The 19,666-nt window shown below is 38.3% G+C and overlaps 1 protein-coding gene across 2 annotated transcripts in view; it reads right to left on the minus strand.

Annotated features, from left to right (window-relative positions):
- Nucleotides 1-19,666, minus strand: part of col2a1b (collagen, type II, alpha 1b) — a 51,750-nt gene that overhangs the window by 12,252 nt on the left and 19,832 nt on the right. For both annotated transcript variants that reach the window (XM_044169567.1, XM_044169559.1), the window contains 24 exons: nucleotides 17,767-17,865; nucleotides 16,981-17,025; nucleotides 16,241-16,339; nucleotides 15,948-16,001; nucleotides 15,748-15,855; nucleotides 15,242-15,295; nucleotides 13,518-13,616; nucleotides 12,156-12,209; nucleotides 10,862-10,960; nucleotides 10,473-10,526; nucleotides 9,875-9,928; nucleotides 9,436-9,489; nucleotides 9,002-9,055; nucleotides 8,339-8,383; nucleotides 8,154-8,252; nucleotides 5,974-6,081; nucleotides 5,774-5,827; nucleotides 5,479-5,532; nucleotides 5,216-5,269; nucleotides 4,978-5,031; nucleotides 2,243-2,350; nucleotides 1,737-1,790; nucleotides 1,572-1,625; nucleotides 688-849 (listed from right to left, as the gene is read on the minus strand). In XM_044169567.1, coding sequence (XP_044025502.1) covers nucleotides 688-849; nucleotides 1,572-1,625; nucleotides 1,737-1,790; nucleotides 2,243-2,350; nucleotides 4,978-5,031; nucleotides 5,216-5,269; nucleotides 5,479-5,532; nucleotides 5,774-5,827; nucleotides 5,974-6,081; nucleotides 8,154-8,252; nucleotides 8,339-8,383; nucleotides 9,002-9,055; nucleotides 9,436-9,489; nucleotides 9,875-9,928; nucleotides 10,473-10,526; nucleotides 10,862-10,960; nucleotides 12,156-12,209; nucleotides 13,518-13,616; nucleotides 15,242-15,295; nucleotides 15,748-15,855; nucleotides 15,948-16,001; nucleotides 16,241-16,339; nucleotides 16,981-17,025; nucleotides 17,767-17,865 — 1,773 coding nt within the window. The remainder of the gene's footprint in view (nucleotides 1-687; nucleotides 850-1,571; nucleotides 1,626-1,736; nucleotides 1,791-2,242; nucleotides 2,351-4,977; nucleotides 5,032-5,215; nucleotides 5,270-5,478; nucleotides 5,533-5,773; nucleotides 5,828-5,973; nucleotides 6,082-8,153; nucleotides 8,253-8,338; nucleotides 8,384-9,001; nucleotides 9,056-9,435; nucleotides 9,490-9,874; nucleotides 9,929-10,472; nucleotides 10,527-10,861; nucleotides 10,961-12,155; nucleotides 12,210-13,517; nucleotides 13,617-15,241; nucleotides 15,296-15,747; nucleotides 15,856-15,947; nucleotides 16,002-16,240; nucleotides 16,340-16,980; nucleotides 17,026-17,766; nucleotides 17,866-19,666) is intronic.

The following is a 19,666-nucleotide window of genomic DNA, read 5'->3' on the forward strand; positions in this document are numbered from 1 at the left end:
GTCCACTCTGCCACATGTCCCGCGGTGCAACAGTAAAAGCTCACTTAACCGATGCTCACAATAAACACCTGACTCTAAGCAACACCTGAGACACACCATTCAGCTGACAAAGACTTGGTTGTGTTGATGCACGGTTCAAGATTTCATACATGCAATCCATAAATGTTCATTTTGAGTATGCCATAATTTGCGATATGTCATTATCTTGACAGGACTTGTCGTCAGATGTGTGTGTGTGGCGCTGAATGCAGGCAAGGTAAAAGCTTGGGGTCCTATCATCAGTTTCACTGGGCTTGTGCTACCCTGTGCTGCCATATGTCTGCTATTACGGTCAGTGATGGACACTGACAGCTCTGTATTAATGGAGAGTCTGCTTGGCGGCTGTCCATTACAGATTAAAATGGCTCTTTGGGCTGACAGAGCTGCGTAAAAGTCGATAGAAATGTAGAAAACAAACACATTTAATAATTTTCTTTTCTCTATAATGACACTTGTGTTCACCTTGACGATGTTCAAGGAGATGTTGCAATCTGGAGAGACAGAGAGAGTGGCTAAATATGTGGGTGCTAGAGGGAATGGAGTGGTTTTTCAAGTGTCACAAGGTCAAGAATTTGCATATTATGTAAAAATCCAGAAGTGTCTTGAGTGTTATATGAAGGAATATGATATAAAGTCTGATAAACTCACAGGGGGACCGTCTTCTCCAGCATCTCCCTTCTCTCCAGGAGCCCCAGCAGGACCACGGAGTCCAGCATCACCCTGTCTGCCTGGGGGTCCACCATCTCCCCTCACACCCTTGGGTCCATCTTTACCAGGAGGGCCGGCAGGACCAGCAGGTCCAGGATTACCCTAGAACATGTGAGGATGACATAACATACATGAAATAACATTACATTATAATAAATGTCAATTCTATGGTGTACAAGCACCCGTATACATGCACACATCGTGTTTACAGAGCCTGTGGGATTACTGTAGGGCTGCGCAATTAATTGAAATATTATCGAAATTGCAATATGGCCAAGTGCAATATCCAAATCGCCTGGGCGTCTGTGCATCTTTAAACAGCTTTTAATAACACATATCTCATATTAGCAGTCTTACAGGATCAGACTTGTTTTCCACAATATGCTGCACTTCCTTTTAGCTAGTCTGTAAAAATATTCAAACTCCAACAACTCCCACTCTGTCAGACATACTGTTTTGGTAAATGCTTTCCATGTGCAAATTAAAAAGGCTTCCTAGGTGACAATAAGTCAAGTGGCATTTAGAAAATATCCCTGTATCTGTTCTGCTGCACCTGGTTCTTTCTTGTAAAACAAAATCAACCCCATTTTCCTTCTTCTTTCCCATATCCAATTTCACATTTGGTGACTGAATAATGAATCTAGTATCTCTACAGTATATAATAAAGGTTGAATTTTGTTTATTTATTCTAGAAGTCTATGTGAAAAAATGTCAGACTGCAAAAATAACAGTCAAACCATTTGAAAATATATAACAATATCAGTGTCCTATATCTATTTATCTATTGTACGGTTGTGTGCAGTTGGGTGTAGTTGTAAAATTACATTGGGACCAGGGGGTCCAACTCGGCCAGCAGCTCCAGGGAAACCAGTGGCACCCTGAAAGAGAAAGATTAAGATAGACAAAGACAGAAATAATTCAACAAAATGATAGGTAAAAAAATGTAAATATTTAAAATGAACTGAAAGTGATTTCAAAAGGTCACTTACAGGAGGTCCCTGAGCACCACGTGCACCTTTAGGTCCAGAAACACCTGTAGGACCCTGGAACAGAAAACACACTGTACATTACTGTCTGACATTTATTATATGTTTTATAAATGACAATATAAACTCATCTAAAACACTTTCAGTTGCTTTGAAAGGTTGTTCGAATCTGTTTGCCTTAGCTAGGTCTTTGTTCTGTCTGGTGTGGCACAATCAGTGACAAGGACAGCTTTCATCCTGACTTGATGTTAACTCTACCACAAATGTTCAACAAAGAAAAACACAAGAGGAATTTTCTGCTAATTTGTGCATAGATAACATGTTTCTCTTCTCATAAAAAAGACAGTGTCTGTCTAGCTGTTGTTTAATGTTTTTGATTATTAAAAAGAAAACGTCACTAGACTGTAAATATCCAAGGTTTTGGTAGGACCCCTCATTATTTAGGGCTTAGGCAAAACCAGAAAAATGACTGTTTGGTTGAGCAACAATATAAAAAAAGTGACACCCACTGCAGGTCCAGGGGCACCAGAGGGTCCTTGGGGTCCAGGGGCACCAGCGTCACCCTTCTGTCCAGATTCTCCCTGCTCTCCCTTGATCCCAGGCTGACCGTCAGCACCCTGAATGAAAAAGTCACAAACAGTTGAATGAATGAAATATGTCAGCCAATAACACAACAAATGTATTATATATTAGTGAATGAGCGATTTGTTTAAAATTGAGGACGACACTTCTTGATTCCCTAAAATACAAAATATACAATATAATAAAGGGACAATCCACTGATATTACACATAAATAGTATGATGTCTATAGACTACAAATTTATAACAGAAAGTGTACATTACAAACTAGAGGTTGGAGCATTTTCCAGGCAGGGAGAGTGAGTTGCATTATGGGAAATGTAGGATCCAGTATTTTTGGTACTGGACCTATACTAAGGACTAAAAGTCAGGAAATCCTCTGTTGCTTTTTCAGTTTTTTCTATGTGTCTCTTGCATGCCTCCTAACTTTGTAGAAGTGCAAAATTAAATCACTGGAGTAGCCTTTTAAGATGGAGAATGCAATGTATGGTTGAAATCACAATCAAAGTCAGTACCCATTAAGAAGCCAAGACACATTAGACCTACTAAACGTTACTCATCTACTCTGAATATTTGAACTCTCAGATATAAACAAATATTAAACCTTTAAAGTGAGACTATGTAACTTTTAATAGAAAAAATACAATTTTCTTCCTCTTATAAATGAAAAGTTGAATTCATGAGCAATAAAACACACTCATGCTCAATTTAATACACTAAGGTTTTGCTGATAAGGCCATACTTGTTCTGGTATGACCAGCAGCTTATGTTGGCTAATGTTAGCAAACTTTAGATAGATACAGTTATTATAGCTATAGTTACTGCTATTACTGAGTCAGTTCACTGATTTTATGTCTCTTCTCTACTAGTGCTACTGTCGCGCTATACATTTTAGCATTTACTATTATTGTGTAATTGTCCCTTCTGGCTGATAGACTTACTTTAAAGTAGCAGCAAGTTCATTTTCATTATTATTAATTCATAATTATTATTATGAATTTTCATTATTACTATTATTATTGACATTAGTTTTATTATTAATATTATCAATATCAAAGAAACATTGAGAAGTAATAAGATGATGTTGATGGGATGATATTTTGCTTGATAAAGGACAGTAACGGTATAATGAATATCTTTAATAATAAAAAAATTGTAATATATATATTTTAAATATATAAATACAACTAAATCAAATCTACACCTAACATATACCACACATGATTTTAATGCACCGAATGCTGATTTTAATGCACCACCTCAGCTTAGGCATACATACAAATTGTACTGTGAATGAGAAGGAGGAAAAAAGAAATATACATAAAAAATGGAAGATGTAGATTAGTTTTCTTTCACTTTTCCTCTTTTCTTTCACACAAAACTTGTTTGAGATTGTGACTGCTTCAACAGCAATTAAAAGTCTAGAGGTGTAAACCCAGATTTCAAAATATTTAATAAGAGCTGCTGATGTTTTATGTGGCATTCGTGTCTTGTGTCTATTTTCAGTCTGTGTGTTGATAAGTTGTGATGCTACAGTCTGTGAGCTGTGAACCAAAATGATTTAGACACCTTGTAGCATTTTTCATCCTGATGTAAATTCAGTAGAGTAAAATTTTTTTTTCTTTTGATAAATTGTGTTGTCAAAAAAATATTGATTAAAATCCTTTTGGAAGGATGCAGCTTATTAAAAACATTTATTTGATGTCTGCCTGGAGTCTTTGGGAGGAACTAAATGGATGAGTGATACAAAGACTTCCGACAGTCTTCACACTAATTTCTCTCTACAGAATAATACACTGAGGAGACAACACTAATGTCAAGATAAAAAATGAGTCACAGAGGCCTAAAACAGCGGTGCAGACAATTAGATATCCAAGTGTTTCCAGATAGTAATAATAGAAAGGAGGTTTGAAAAAAGGAAATCTGTGTCAGGTTGATGTCTGTCCTCTCTCAGCTCATGACTCTTTTGATGAAAGACAAAAATTAAATCCATTAAAGCTGGAGTCTCATTTTCCAGGCAACAAAACACAAGGTGAGGTTTTTATCTAGAGAATAAAATAACCAAATTATGACTGCAACTTGATTTGATTATTATCAAGGTGTTGAGGTTATCGGTTGTATATCTACTGTGCTTTCATCCAATAATTAAAAATTAGATCTGTTTTATTTTCAATATTGGAAGAGTTACTAATGGCTGCAATTAATATTTTACTAACTAAAATTTTTGTATTTTTAGGTTCAATTTATGTAAATATATTTTTGATTCAAACTGGATTTACACCACATATACAGAGTGTTATTTAGCCATATTTAAATAGCCAAGCTGTTTATTTTCTGTCTTTCACGTAGTTTCACTTAAGATCACAAAAGGTGAAATGGTGAATGGACAATTTATACTCTTATTAGAGAAGGGAGATGCTGGTGAATTATTTGTAAAATTACCACTTAACTCAGAGTTATTATGAATATTTATGACTGAATAGATAATCCACAAAGATAACTAAAGCATAACTTTATTAAGATTTCAATATTTATTTCTGTAACTTTCTTCACCTTGCTAGTATGTCTAGACCTAGAACACGACTCCAGGGCAATAGACTACTATGTCCTGACATGTAGTCTATAGCCCTAAGAGCTGGTCAGTGTTGTTATTTGTTACTTACAGGGGGTCCAGCAAATCCAGCAGGCCCAGGAGGTCCAGTCTCACCCCTGTCACCCTGAAAGAGGAAGGTTAGTTAGGAGGTTAGTTCAGGCTGCAGTGCTGACTGAAAGTGAGAGAAATTGGTGATCTGTTAAAAACTGAAGAGCTTCCAAACTCTAACTTCAACATAGAGATCTACTATTTTATACCTATCATCTTTAGTCTTAATGAATTGATTCTGGTTAAACTGTGACACTTACAGGAGCACCGCGGGTACCAGGCGCTCCAGAAGGACCAGCAGGACCAGATTCACCCTATAAGAAAACACAGTAACATCAACAACACACACTGAGCTGTGGGTTCAGATGGATGTGCAGTCAAACACAGCTGGATATGCCCCAATAATTTTAAATTATGTACAAATTAATAATAGAAATAATCAGACAGCAAGACATTTAAAGTCAACATATTATAGTGATAACTTGCTAATAACTATATCATAATTAAATGATATGCCACTCACCTTCTCGCCGTTGGGACCACCAGGACCAGGAGGACCAATGGGACCAGTGAGACCCTGTGACAGAAAACAGCAAAAGAGTGTAAAGACTTGCAAAAGTTTGAACTGGCATGAAAATGACCATTTTGTTTTTAAATCGGGCCTGAAAAAATTTAAACACTCCCATTTCTAAGAACAAAGGAGTTTATTTTAAGATTTAAAGGATTGGACATTTGTGATGCAATACATGAGTGGAGCTTCTGCCACATTCAACACTGACAATCGGTCATGAAAAACTAAATGGATGACAATCACTCACTCTAGCACCGTCTTTGCCAGAAGCACCTTCAGGTCCTTTCTCTCCAAGGTCACCCTATGGGAATGAAAAAAATATATATATACACAAGTCAGTCACCTGACAGGGGTCTAGGCATAAAACTTGAAATCAAGTAGAACAAATTCTACATATTAAGTCTAAAAATATGCTTTCATTAACACTTTGTTCCCATCAAGGCTTACTCTGTCTCCTTTGGGTCCAGGAATGCCAGCAGCTCCTCTCTCTCCAGGCATACCCTGCAGGCCGGGGGGTCCCTGAGCTCCGGAGCCACCAGCAGGTCCAATGGCTCCCTATTATGGAGCAGAAATAAATGAAGAGGATGTTATGTAGGGACAGCAACGGGGTTGAGAAAAACAGACACTGACAGAAAAAGGTACTTCAGGGTCATTTAAACTGAATAACTCTGTATAAGCACCTGCCGCAAGTGTCAAGGTGCCATACTCTCTGTTGAAACAAAGCAGTTCTTATCCACAGCCAAGACTTTTGTGAGTATGTTCTGTTGTCATGCTTTTGCAAAGACTTTGTGTTTATTTATACATGTGTCAGAAACACAAAAGTGGAGCTGTCACAGAGTGAGACGGCATGTACTTATTCAACAAAAGAGACCCACGCTCATCTTTCTCTCGACATGCTCTGTTCAAGGTTATCAGAGGCTTGAAAGACTGAAAGAAAAGGACTTTTCAGATAACAGATAAGTTCAATATTATTTGCCTGACGCAGGTTGTTCACTTGCTGGATTAAAATAAACTTTTACCAACTTTGCTGACCAAATCTAATTCATTAAAGTGTAGAAAAAAACAATCAACTAATTAGTCGATCAATGTTCCTTTCGATTGTAGGTCCACCTTTAATTTGGTATTTTAAGTAGAAATGGGAGTTTTATCATAACAACATGTCAGTTCCACATATCAAAGCCAAGGTAATGGAGGGAAATGCAGACTTTGATTTTTATTTTAAGCTTATCAGCAGTGCTTTCTACAGCAGCCTCAGACTGGAGATCAGACGCACAAACACCAACTCTGCTGCCTATCTGCAGTCATTAAGCTGTAATCACAGGGCTCACACAGCCTCCATGTTGGCTGTGAATACATTCAAACTGTATTTTTACTGAAGGGGGCAGATGTACAATTTATTTCTTGCTACAAATTGTTGTGCATCTTTCTCAGAATCGAGCTTCACCCTACCACCAACTGTCTGCTCCTCCCTCCTCCATCACCATCACACTCACACTCATGTCAGCTAATCCTCATCCTCTCTATCCGCTCCTGTCTGACCTTAAGGGAAGAAAACCTATGAACTGGGATTAATATCTGACCAGATAACAAACCAAAATTGAGAATGGCAGCCGCTTTGAGCTCCTCCTCTACTCACAGTGCTGTTGTTACAAATTACTGCAGTGGCTGGAATTTGTTGATGGCATGAATGTCAAGAAGATCTTATTTCTCTTTAAAATACTCACTTTTTATGAATTAATTAAATGTATTATTTGAATGTGAATCGTCCTTATTATGGTAATAATGCAGTCTTCTATTCAAATGATACATATACAGTGTCCGCCACAGTGTTTTTAAGGGAGGTGAGCCACCTTGCCTGGAATAAAGACCGTCTCCACGAATATCAATTAAAATGAACATAGTTTTGGTTTAGTTTGTCTTATGTATATGTACAGTATCCATCATATAGTGATTTAATATATATATCTAGATGTGTGTGTACAATGTGTATGCTTGTATGTACATATATGTATATGTGACTACTGTAGGTATATGTATGTTCACATGAACATATATTATTTCCTTATTTAAATAATTAAGAAAAAAAATACATTTGAACAGTAGAGCGATGCCAGGAAATGAGGGGCGAGAGATGGATAGTGACATGCAACAAAGGACCCCGGCCAGATCCGGGGACGTTTTAGTTCATGGTTGGTGCCCTAACCAAGCGGCCAAAATTAGTTCACTTTTATAAAATTCCACGTTTATCTTCAGGAAAACTGAGCAGAGGTGCTATTTCATACAGCAAATGCCACACAGACTTCCACTAGACTGTCATCTACTAACTAAATTGATCATGAAACAAGAAGTGTCAGGATCCGGGAGACTTACCACCGCCAATAAACAATTTATGGGGAAAAACACTGAATGTAGTCAACACAGCTCAACTCAAACACCTGAGGTAATTATTATTTAATCACATGCTCACGATTGTGTTGCTGCTGTTGTACGTGATAAGAACTTATCAGAAAACTGGCGGTAGTACCACAGAAGCATATTTGCCAGTCGTGTGAGTACACTTCAAGCAATGATGTTTAATGATTCGAAAATCTGTCTCTTCTTGGTTTTAGACCAAATGTTGGACTCACCTTGGGTCCGTCAGTTCCAGGAGTTCCAGGCAGACCTCGAGGTCCCTGCAGACCCTGAGAGCCGGCAGCTCCTCTCTCTCCAGGGAAACCACGCTCTCCCTGGTGACAGTGACACAGCGACAATCAGCGGCATGTCTGACAATCAGTCAGTCAAACGGTAGTGAAGTGAAATATTGTCAACTTACTCTGGGTCCAGTAGCACCAACAGCTCCAGCCTCTCCAGGAACTCCCTGAAAAGATATGCAGCATCAGTATAAGACAAATCAAGCCATGTATGTTTAAAAAGAGGAACTACTACAGCTAGAACTACTACTGATGGATTTAGTTATAGTCTAGATTGGGGTTACAGCAGTGGCCAAGCTAACTTGGTATTTACAGGATGTATTAAGTATAAACATATATATTAAAAATAACATGGACTTAGTTAACAACATCTAATTGCTGCACTTTTCCATTCACAGTGATACAGAAATTATATGAATGGTAAGATGACTGTGGAAACAAATAACGACTATTTAATAGCAAGATGCTTTTACAGTATGAAACAACATTGCAGGTAGCCTCAGAGTTTTAGGACACAGATTTAACCTTTATTTATACAGGGTAACTTGGCTGAGCATACCTGCTCTTTTACAGGAATGCCCTGTTAACAGTTTATTAGAAAAATACTAATGCTGTCAGGGCTAGGAGTAAAGGAACTGCTGTATTGTGAAGGGATTTGGATAACAGCATCCACCAAATTACTTAGGCACAGATTATTTTAGGATCTCTTCAACATAACAATGCTGGTATTTCCACTCAGTTAGCTATATTTAGCAAAAAAAAAAAATAATAAAAAATGCACCCACCTGGTCTCCAGGCTTGCCTCCCTCACCAGGGGGGCCAGGAGGTCCAGGTAGACCCTGAGCACAGGAGAGAAACAATAAAGATGTAAGCAAAAATAAAGACAGAAGTCAGAAATGAACAAAAACTATAACAAATTCATGTACAGCAATAAATCAGCACATGTTGGTTAACAGAATATTTATGTAGAAAAAGGTTGATTTCAAAACGAAATATGTGACATTCATAATATAAGATGTTCAATCAGGTCAGTCTGTACTGGTCTTTGCATAGCTCAGTGAGAGAGATAAGCTGACTGATCAATGTTTTTTTTTCTAAGTCTTAAATTGTAAAAACAGCAATACAATTACTACCACACTTAAAGCCCTAAATAGAGAAACAGCTGCATTCATAGATAAACTTTTTTGTTTGAGGTAAAGGTTTGAGCAGGCAGACTCACCTGGAAACCTGAGGGACCGGGCTGTCCTTGCTCTCCTCTTTCTCCAGCAGGGCCCTAAACAGATGATTCATAATCACAATCAACTTCTATCATAAACTAAATGTCAGGAATTTCACATATGACTTTGATGTTTAAGATGGAGGGAACATTTAGCTAAATTTGCCATTTAATTATCTCTGATACCAGCAAACAACATAAGGATAATTTCAGGTTGAACAGGCTTTTATTTTATTTAGTGCACTGAAACACAAACTTCAAAACAAGATGAAAGTCTGTGAGTCAGTGACGCCATCTTACAATGTTCAGGCAGAGCTATTGCTGAGGCAGGCTGGGATATGAAGATACAGAAGGTTGCTTCTAAGAGCAGACTGAGAAAAGGGGAAGATAATATCAGTGTTGAAGCTATATGGAGTGGGATGGAGGAGATAGAGATACGTACGGCAGGGCCAGGGGGTCCAGCAGGGCCAGTTTCTCCATCTTTGCCGGGCAGACCCTGAGGAGAGGAAGGAAGAGAGGGAGGAAGGTGATGCTATTAACTAGATAGACATCTGATAGCTATAATTGAGCTTTTCAACTTGCTTCTGATGTGGAAGCTGAACTAGAGAAATAACAGTAGATCAATGGCGAGTCACAGTAGCCAGTGAATACAAGCAACCGAAAAAAGGTTAAATTTAATCTCTTTAATAATTTCGACCTTATAATAATCCTGAACATTCAGAGTCTGAAAACACAGTCTACGCTACTTCAGCAGCTACTTTTTATTTTTCTGGTTTTGAAATACACAGGCAACACAGCCATTTTTTTATGTTACGTACCTGATTAATTCATGATTTATACGAATATGTATATTTTGAAATCAGTGTGTCAATAAGATCTTCCGTACAGTCAATCAGAGGATGTTTGACTTTAAAATGTCATGAAATGGAAACATGGTGATATCAGCTAAACGATGTTTGCATTTTGAAATGACAGTACATGTAAGATCCATTTGGATGAGTCCAAATATAATGAATACCTGTGAACGGTGAATAACTTACTCTCAGACCAGGAGCTCCACCCAGTCCTTTCTCACCAGACTTGCCACCCTCGCCCTAATCACAACAGAAACAAAATGCAGCGGTTAGTCACAGGGCCGCGGCTGAATTGCTTGGTCCTGCATCTATTTTGAGAGTAGAGAGGGTGCATGTGATGATGCACATCAAATGGCATGAAATTGTTCAGTAGTACTCCAGTTATTGTTGAACGTGTGTAGGTTCTATTATTGATTCAGGGACTTATTTTTGGAAAGGACAAATAAAACAACAAAGACAACAAAACAAGTTCTATTGGCCCAAAATATATTATGTTGAACATTTGTTCCTATATTGATAACACCATTAGCTTGGTTACGCAGTCACGTTAGATTTTTTTTAATATAATTACTCACAGTTGCTCCCTTGGGTCCGGGGAATCCCATGACACCAGGCTGTCCACGGGCTCCCTGTGGGCCGGGGGGTCCTGGGCGACCATCCTCACCAGGAGCTCCCTAGTCAAGTCAAGTTTAATTTATTCATAGAGAACATTTAAAAACTACAAATGATGACTAAAATGCTTTACAGAGAAATTAAAAATCCAATTAGATAATCTAAGCAATATACAGTATAAGCAATCATGTAGTCATTATAACATTTGTGAAAAGTAGTGAAGGGTAAACTGTTCCAACATCTGGGGCCAGCAATGGAAAATGCTAGATCACACTTGGATTTTCACTGGGAATGCGAAATGGAGAAGAGTAATTGCTCATAGGCTCTGGTCGGAATTGGGTCTAGCAGAGAAATGTCGAGCATGACCCAAGGATTTGGAACAGTTACTCAATTTGTTGAAATAAATAAATAAACCCCTAAGGGGTAAACTAGGAAAGCCAGGAAGCAAAGAAAGAAACAGATCAAATAATCCCTCAATCATAATCAGTCTGACCATATGCCAGTCCTTCAGTTACTCAGTCAAAACATGAAACAACTGCTTAATCTGTCAGTAAACCATAAAGCTTTCATGAAACATCGTCCCTGAACAGCAAACGCATTGCATGTTTAAAAAATGTGAACATAATGTTAATATAGCCAACATAAAAAGATAAAAAATATGTAATATAGTGCAGCGCTCCTTTTCATATAAAAAATGTGGGATTGCACTGTATGATGTATGAATGGCAACAGCTTAATAGACTTAACTAATTAATAATTTGGATGACAATCTACAAGAGGAGTCAATCTATTGAAAATAATTCATTTTATGGAGGTTTCAGTTGAAGAGTTCAGGTGTAAACACTTTTATAGGACTTTCCACTTAGTAGACTGAAAACAATGGATTTAGAGTTATCATGGCCCAAGTGGAGTCGAGAAAATTCCAGTGCTCTGAACTGAATTGAATGCTGAAGCAAACTACAGTGTGTAAGACTTTGTCACTCTAAAAAACCTATTTGAAACACAAACACTCCACTGGGGATGAGCCTTTTGGATAATGGATGGATAAATCTTCTGCAATTCAGTTTGACGAAACCATTTATGTGTCATTATGTGATGAGAGCACACTAGAAGTCTCTCCCTTATTGTTCCACATGCAATATTAAAAAAACCACACACACAGCCCCTCGTGCTGGGTGAGGATACATGCTGTGTGATTATTTTTATTGATTGACAAAGACAAAACAACCACATTACAACAGGAAAAAGTGCACTTACAGAAGGTCCAACTTTGCCTTGAGGACCAGCGTCACCAGGGCGTCCAGTCAGGCCCTGTGAGAGAAGAAACAGCCAAAATCCAGATGAACTGAATTTACACCTCTGAGTGGTCCTGTGTGCACTAAGCAGCAGTTTAACGCCTGCTGATGGAAATGACTAAGAACTAAAATATGAATAAGAGTTACACTTCAGGTTACTGATGTTAATGGATTCGGTTCACTACAGGTGCTTTTATTATACTTCCTCTGTAGTGATTACTACTGTATATGTGAAAAATGTGGTATAAAACCTTTTGTGGCTCCAGAGGGAGCTGCTGATGTCGGTTGAATGTGAAGACTAAAAGTTAGAAAATGAAAAGAATCTGGAGGTGTCGAGTTAGAAACAAGTGAGTTTACCAGACCTCTGTAGGTCCGCTCCTCATCTCTGCTTGAGGCTACATTAGCCGCTACTAGCATAACACACCCGAATCTCCCACCGAACTGTCTGCGATCAAGTTGCATTGTGGGTAATGTAGGTGCCAGGTTTGACAAAGATGCATTGCTTTTTATCCTTTTTTAAAAACTGGCCATCGTGAGTCAGACAACGTTATAGTGCAATGCTCAATCAGTGGAGTTCTCTTTTAACAGCAAGCCAGTGTTTCAAATTGGAACTTGAAAGATGACAGTGCAGGTAGAATTGAATGGAAAAATGCAGTTGGTTGCTTTGTGGGAAATGTAGGATCCAGCGTTTTTAGAACTTGAACCACACAAGGGACTAAAACTCAGGATATCTGGGGCTGATTGAATTTTGCCTTTTTCTCTGAAGCTCTTTTGAGCCTCACAAGTTTATGGAAGTGCAATACTAAATCACTGGAGCATCCCTTTAAGTCTTCCTTTATGAGTTGAGAACATTTTCTTACTTCATAAGCTAACCATTTAAAAACCCACCGGGTTATCTAAAAATGCATTGACACACACACACACACAAAAAATTCTCCAATGTTTGGAGAAACATGGTTTTCACAGGACAGCAACAGTGTGGTCAGCTGCGAATTGAAATACAGTGACAAATTAGGACTGGCCCAGATCTTCAGCTAGATAGTAATTTGTTAAATATTACTACAAACGTATTATCCTCAATTACAGCGTACAATCTTCTAAAGAATGGATGGGATCTGAAATTGTATGTATTGTATTGACACTGACCTGTATAATAATAACACAACCAGGTAACAAAGCCAAATTGTGTATTTAAAATGTAAAGATACATTGGAATCCATCTAAAAATCATTGATTATGTCCTTATTTCTGCATGTTTTAAAGCACATTTCTGCAGGTGACCAACATCCAGATCTGTGGTATTATAGATAAGGGAAGTGCTTACTCTGGCACCAGGCAGACCAGACTCTCCGGGACGGCCAGGGTCACCGGTGGCACCCTTGGGACCACTGGCACCAGAGGGTCCACGCTCACCAGGGGCTCCCTGTGTTAGGAGAGAGAGAATAAAACAGGGCTTGGTCACTCAGTCAATCACTAAGGAGGTGAATTCTCAAACCCCAGAGGAAATAAGTTTCCATTTTAACAGTGTGAAGGAGATTCATTGACCTGCTGGAGATGAGAAGATTAAAGTCTGACAGATTCATTTTGGTATAAATGAAATTGTGCGGGGAAGATAATGTTAAATGAGATGCTGGCTTTGCCGATATGGGACATGTAGGTCACTAGTGCATGACTGGGTTCTGAGCTATGCTGCCATCTTGTGGCCACTTGGTGGAGTTACATGCATCACTGCTGCCATGTGCATGAGCCTCAGATGAAGTGATGAAGAAACAGAAGTGCTGATGAATTTCAGTTTGCTTTGCTTGTCACCGGAAATATGATTTATTATGTACTTCATTAACTCATCAGTAAGGGTGCTGATCTGAGTTCAGTGTGAACCTTGAAGAGGCATTTCACTTATTACGTGCCTCATCAAACACATAATATGAAAACCGTACGCCGCTTTGTGCAATTTCACTAGATTTAAGAACTATGAGTTAATGAGGTGAGAAATTATCTTCCAGAGATGTCATCGAGAACAACAGAGGCAATCAAATGCTCAGTGAAATCTTTTGCCAAAAATGATAATGTTAAGTGCTTTATCCACTTATTTTTTCATTGTCCTTACCACAGTGCAGTCAGATATGACTAATGACTCATGCTTTTCAGTAATTCGATAATAAATGCTTTTAAATGCTAAATATCTATGTAAACAGATCAATTAAAGTTACAGCTATGAAAATGTGTAACCTTTGGTCTTTTTCTTTTTCAATGATTATGCCTCTGAAAGCCATTTGTTCTATGTTGGGAAAATTTATGTTTTACAGGAAGATGCTGTTTTTCATTCATGAAAAACATTACTATACAATTTTGTAGAGCACATTCTTTTATTATCAAAGAATAATGTAAATGATACAGCTATAACCGCAACTAATGAAAGAAAAGTCCCACCCTATTCTGCAGAGGCACACAATCTATATAGCCTTAAAGTTGTGTGGAAGTGCATTCATTTTCTGGCAAGAGGGAGAATACAGGCGAGTTTGAAGCCCAAAGAGTGCTGATTCTCTGCAGAGACTTACAACGTAAGACAGATTTGTAAGTTCTGATAACACTACAGTACTAGAATAGTGACAGCTGTATCTTTTCCATGGTTGGATTTGAAGGTTACTGAGTTGAACTGAGTGAAATTGAATTATAATTCATGGTGACGTAATTTTTAAGCAGTACCAGTCCATGACAACATTGTGATTAGGTGATTCAGAAATGTTATTTTCTCACTGCAGCAGTCAAAAACAAATCGAAACCCAATGAAAATATTGGACCAAGGCATTGTTAACAGCTATTTCCAAATGCAATATGGAGCAGATGGAATATGTTAATTGTCAGTTTCACAGATTTACACCCGTGACTACTCACGCATCACCTGCACACATTTCCTTATCTCTTCCTTCCTCTGCCAGATCTGTGTCCTCTAGAGGCTTCCATGTTCATTTTCTCTTTCAGAGCAGATTTTCTGTTCCTACAGCAATAATAAAGCCATTTATAGTATATAACTGTGGTGATACTTACCTTGGGACCAGCCAGACCATCTTGACCAGGGAAACCACGGTTACCGGGGGCTCCCTACACAGAAAACACAAAAAAACAGAGTCACAGTTATGATTATTATAACAATAATATTTAAGTCACTGCAGCTCATAGTGGTTCCCAGGTGGTGACCAACAAAGTGAGGAAAAGTTTAATGTTATTAAAATTTTATTTGAGTGAAATGATCCTCATTAAAAATGTAGAAACAGTTTCACTCTTACCAATATTGTCTCCAAATGTGCAATATACTCTCCTATGCAATTCATCAATGATTCAACAGCAATGAAAACTTCCACAAATGAATTTTGTGGGACAAAACTTTATCAAATGTGTATATTAAAAGATCTATAACATATAAATATTTGACAACCTTTGATCTATACATTTACACAGGAGGAAGCCTGTTATTTCTGTTTTTGTGTTGCCAAGCAGCATACATTTATTTAAGCTGTAAAATTACTGGTTTTAACCAATTTGATGATACTCACTCTCTCTCCAGGAGGTCCGAGTGGTCCAGCAGCACCAGGCTCACCCCTGGGTCCTCTTTTGCCCTCTTCTCCTTGTGGGCCAGGAGCTCCTTGAAGTCCAACTGGTCCCTGGAGAACACATCAGACCATGGTATTACAGGAAGAAAGAAATACTTTAAAAAGGGGGAAATTAAATATAAAGAAAAGAAAAGAAAACTCACAATTTCTCCTTTGGGTCCAGCCTCTCCCTTGAACCCTGGAATACCGGGATCTCCCTAAACAATAATTGGTAGACAGACAGAGAGAGAGAGAGAGAGAGAGAGAGAGAGAGAGAGAGAGAGAGAGTGAAGGTTGTTATCATTTTTCCTGTGTCATGTTATTATTTGGAAAATGAAATGAGCAGCAAATACAAATTGCAAACTGTTAATAAACTTGAACCTAAACTGTTTCCAAGCAACACAACTCCAATGAAAGGGGCTATCTCTGGTTAATGAATGACTCTGTTAGCACATACAGATGTTCCTTTGGGCCCGAGAGGTCCAGTTGCTCCCTGAGGCCCGGGAGGCCCACGAGGTCCAGGGAAACCAGGAGCACCAGCGATACCAGGAGCACCCTACAGAGAAAGAAAGAGAGGGAGCTGACTGAACACTCAGCCATCCATCTGAATGGATGTAGTCCACAATAAGTTACCAGTGATTTTACTGTAAGCAAATAACATGTCGGTGTAACTTTCATAGTGAATTCTCCTTTGCTCGATGTAAATAAGAAAATACAGGCCCATTGTTAGGTTAACTGGTATAAACTCTGCATCAGTGACAACGAACTGCGATGTTTAACTAAAACTGACTGACTTGTGCAGTGAAGAAGAGTCTCATGTCAAGTTTTCAAGATGCAATAGAAAGCTCAAAGGGAGTTTGTGCTGTTGAATGGACAGATACAATTAGAGTGCCTCTGATTTTGGCTGTCCAGTTTTTCATATGTTATGGGCCAGCCCAGTTCTTGCAAGACTGTAGAGTCTGTAGTATGGTGATCTGAAATGCAGTGCAATTTCATTTAAAGTGCAATGGTCAGTAGGCCTTCTGTATTTCAAAAGCAAATGTATTATACATGTCAATTATGTATACTAGATCAGTTCAGATCTCAGTTTGTGAGAAAAACGTCACCTGCACTTCTACTGTACAATAGTTAAATGGGAAAATACACAGTAAGTGGGTGGCAGTTTGAAATACAGCCAAATAAGAGTTTTAAACTTACAGCTGATCCTTTGGATCCAGGGATACCATCAGTACCAGGGTTTCCCTGTAGAGAAAGAGACAAAGCAAGTGAATGGTGTGCTTGAGTTTGCCTCTTGTGTGTTGGTGTAGTCTGCCCTCTTCCAGGTCTCCATGGTGGAGAGGACGTCCTGTGGCTCAGGTCCTATCTGTTCGACGACACATGAAGTTGCTCGACGTCTTCCCGGGTCCATTTTCCATATATGTTACAGTCTATTCATAACTTTGTCATCTTGATTGTCCATACTGTAATTTTTTTATGTTGGTCTATTCTGTACACACGCCATGAGAGGGGTCCCTCCTCTGTTGCTCGTCCTGAGGTTTGTTCCATTTTTTCCTGTTAAAATGTTTTTTTGAGGGGAGTTTTACGTCATCCGAATCGAGGGTCTAAGGACTATATGAATAAAATTGACTTGACTTGACTTGCAAGTGAATGCACTACAATAATCATAACTGGCCCCGATTAGATATTGTCCTGGGAGTGATTGCCCTAAGTTTCAATGTTAAAATGTTGTCAATTACAGCTGTTCTACAGCTCAGTTCTCTCAGTGCATTAAAAAGTATCTATCACCTGAAAAATATAGTCAGCAAATATAACACAGTGGGACTGGCTATATTAAAAACTGTTGTTGGCAGGCCTTTGCACTGCCTCAAAACACTGTGCTTTATGAAATTTAGATGGCAACAAGTATTTCCTTTTAAGTAATGCTTTGATATAGTTAATATACTATGTTTGTCCTTTTATATACATGTTTATAGCATCACTTACAGAAGCACCAGAAGGTCCGGGTGATCCGGGAGTGCCAGACTCTCCACGGGGCCCCTGAGCACCCTCAGGTCCACGAGCACCAGTAGGACCAGCTTCTCCCTGGTTAGCAACACAGAAGAAAGAAGAGAGATGAAAATTAAATTAATATGTAAGTAACGATCTTAAGTACATATAATAATCAGCTAAAACTAAACAGACAAATCCTAAAATTAAGTTAGAAAACAGCTAAATAACTATCAGTAAAAGAGGAACTCATCTGATAGGACTAATACGTTTAAAAACAGTAGAAAGTATGAAAATTAACATACATATAACGTTAGCTGCAAGGGTGTAAATAGTATAAAATATTAAAATGTCTCACACTGCATATAACAAAGTTCTCAGTAAGGTCTAGGATCTACCGTATAATGGGAACATACTTTAACTGAGACAAGACATAAATAACAGCACAGATAATCTGAACAGACTGATGTGAATATTACAGTATGAGAGATACATTCAAAGACACCCCTATATTGTAAATCACAAAAAACAAAACAAGCCCAAGAATAACAAACTAGGACTCTGATAAATGAATGAGGTGTAATACTAAACTCGGAAGCGAGGTATCACTGTTGCTAGGCAACAAATGATTGACAGTTTCGGCAGACTAGTTGCGCTGCTAATCTCACATGACAGTAACAATTACTCACATCAACACACATCCAACACACCATTTGACCTAAGGCGGGATACTTAAAATGTCAGTGTCCACTGTTTTGCTATCTTATCCTACTGTTTTTTTTTTTTTTTTTAGCTAACTCTGTTATAAACACTTATGCTAGCGCTACACCTGCTCATATAGCATTTCACAAGCTAGTCTTATCCGGCCAGATGCTAAATTGAGGGGAAATAATCCTGCTTCCAGCTGCGACCACGACTCCGTTCACCATCCTCACATTTGCTATCAAATGCCACTTCGAGCAGTTTAAGTTAAGCGGAAGTACATATCGACGGGGAAACAAACTTGGACACAACACCGGTGTTACCTGAAACTGAGTTTTCCTGTCAGTGTTGACAGCTTGGGGACGCTACAACTCGGGCTAAGTATTTGCTGTTTCTGTTAACATGTACAGTATGTCATGAGTGGATGTCTGCTGGCTCTGTTTTAGAGTTTGTGTGCGTATTGCTGCAGATGCTGCTGCTTATGTGTATTCACTTAATAGTGAATATATTCCTTTTGGTTGCTGAGCTCATGTATCTTTTGGTTGCTGTTTGGTATACTGTCTGCATTGTGAAGCTGTCATGCTGTTAGTTTATTGAAATATGATAATTTTGTGGCATGTTTCCTCATTTTTGCTGTTGTTTTGGGGACTTTAATGTCAGATCAATTGCCTGTTGTCTTGCACACTGCCCATTTATTCCCATAATTATTTCCCTGTAATAGTGGCTTGATAGGAAACTACATGGTTTGGTCACATAAACATTTTGTTCACACACTTCATATTCAGCTTAACAACACAGACATATTCCAACTCAAATTAAAGTGTTTATGTGACATCTTGCTTTATCATTCTCTATACACTCATTGCATCTGAATTGTGCTGTTGTGTGGTTTGTATTGTCATCTGCTGCAGGTCATAATAGGAGATTACCTGCTACTTGATGATTTTAACATGCAAGTGAATAATTATCTCCTTCTTAGCCTGCTGATGAGCATAGACACCAAATATTAACTATGTACATACACTATTCACATAATAAATCTGTGAGTTGGTTGACTAAATTGAAATAATAAACTGCATGTTGTCTGGCAGAAAACAAACCATTGCTCAGAAACACATTTTTGTTGTACACCACTGAAATGAGAGTTTAATGCTTAGAAAATAGTAGTATTTAAATGAAGAAAATAATCTATCGA

The sequence above is a fragment of the Siniperca chuatsi genome, linkage group LG2, assembly GCF_020085105.1.
Source record: "Siniperca chuatsi isolate FFG_IHB_CAS linkage group LG2, ASM2008510v1, whole genome shotgun sequence".
NCBI lineage: Eukaryota > Metazoa > Chordata > Actinopteri > Centrarchiformes > Sinipercidae > Siniperca > Siniperca chuatsi.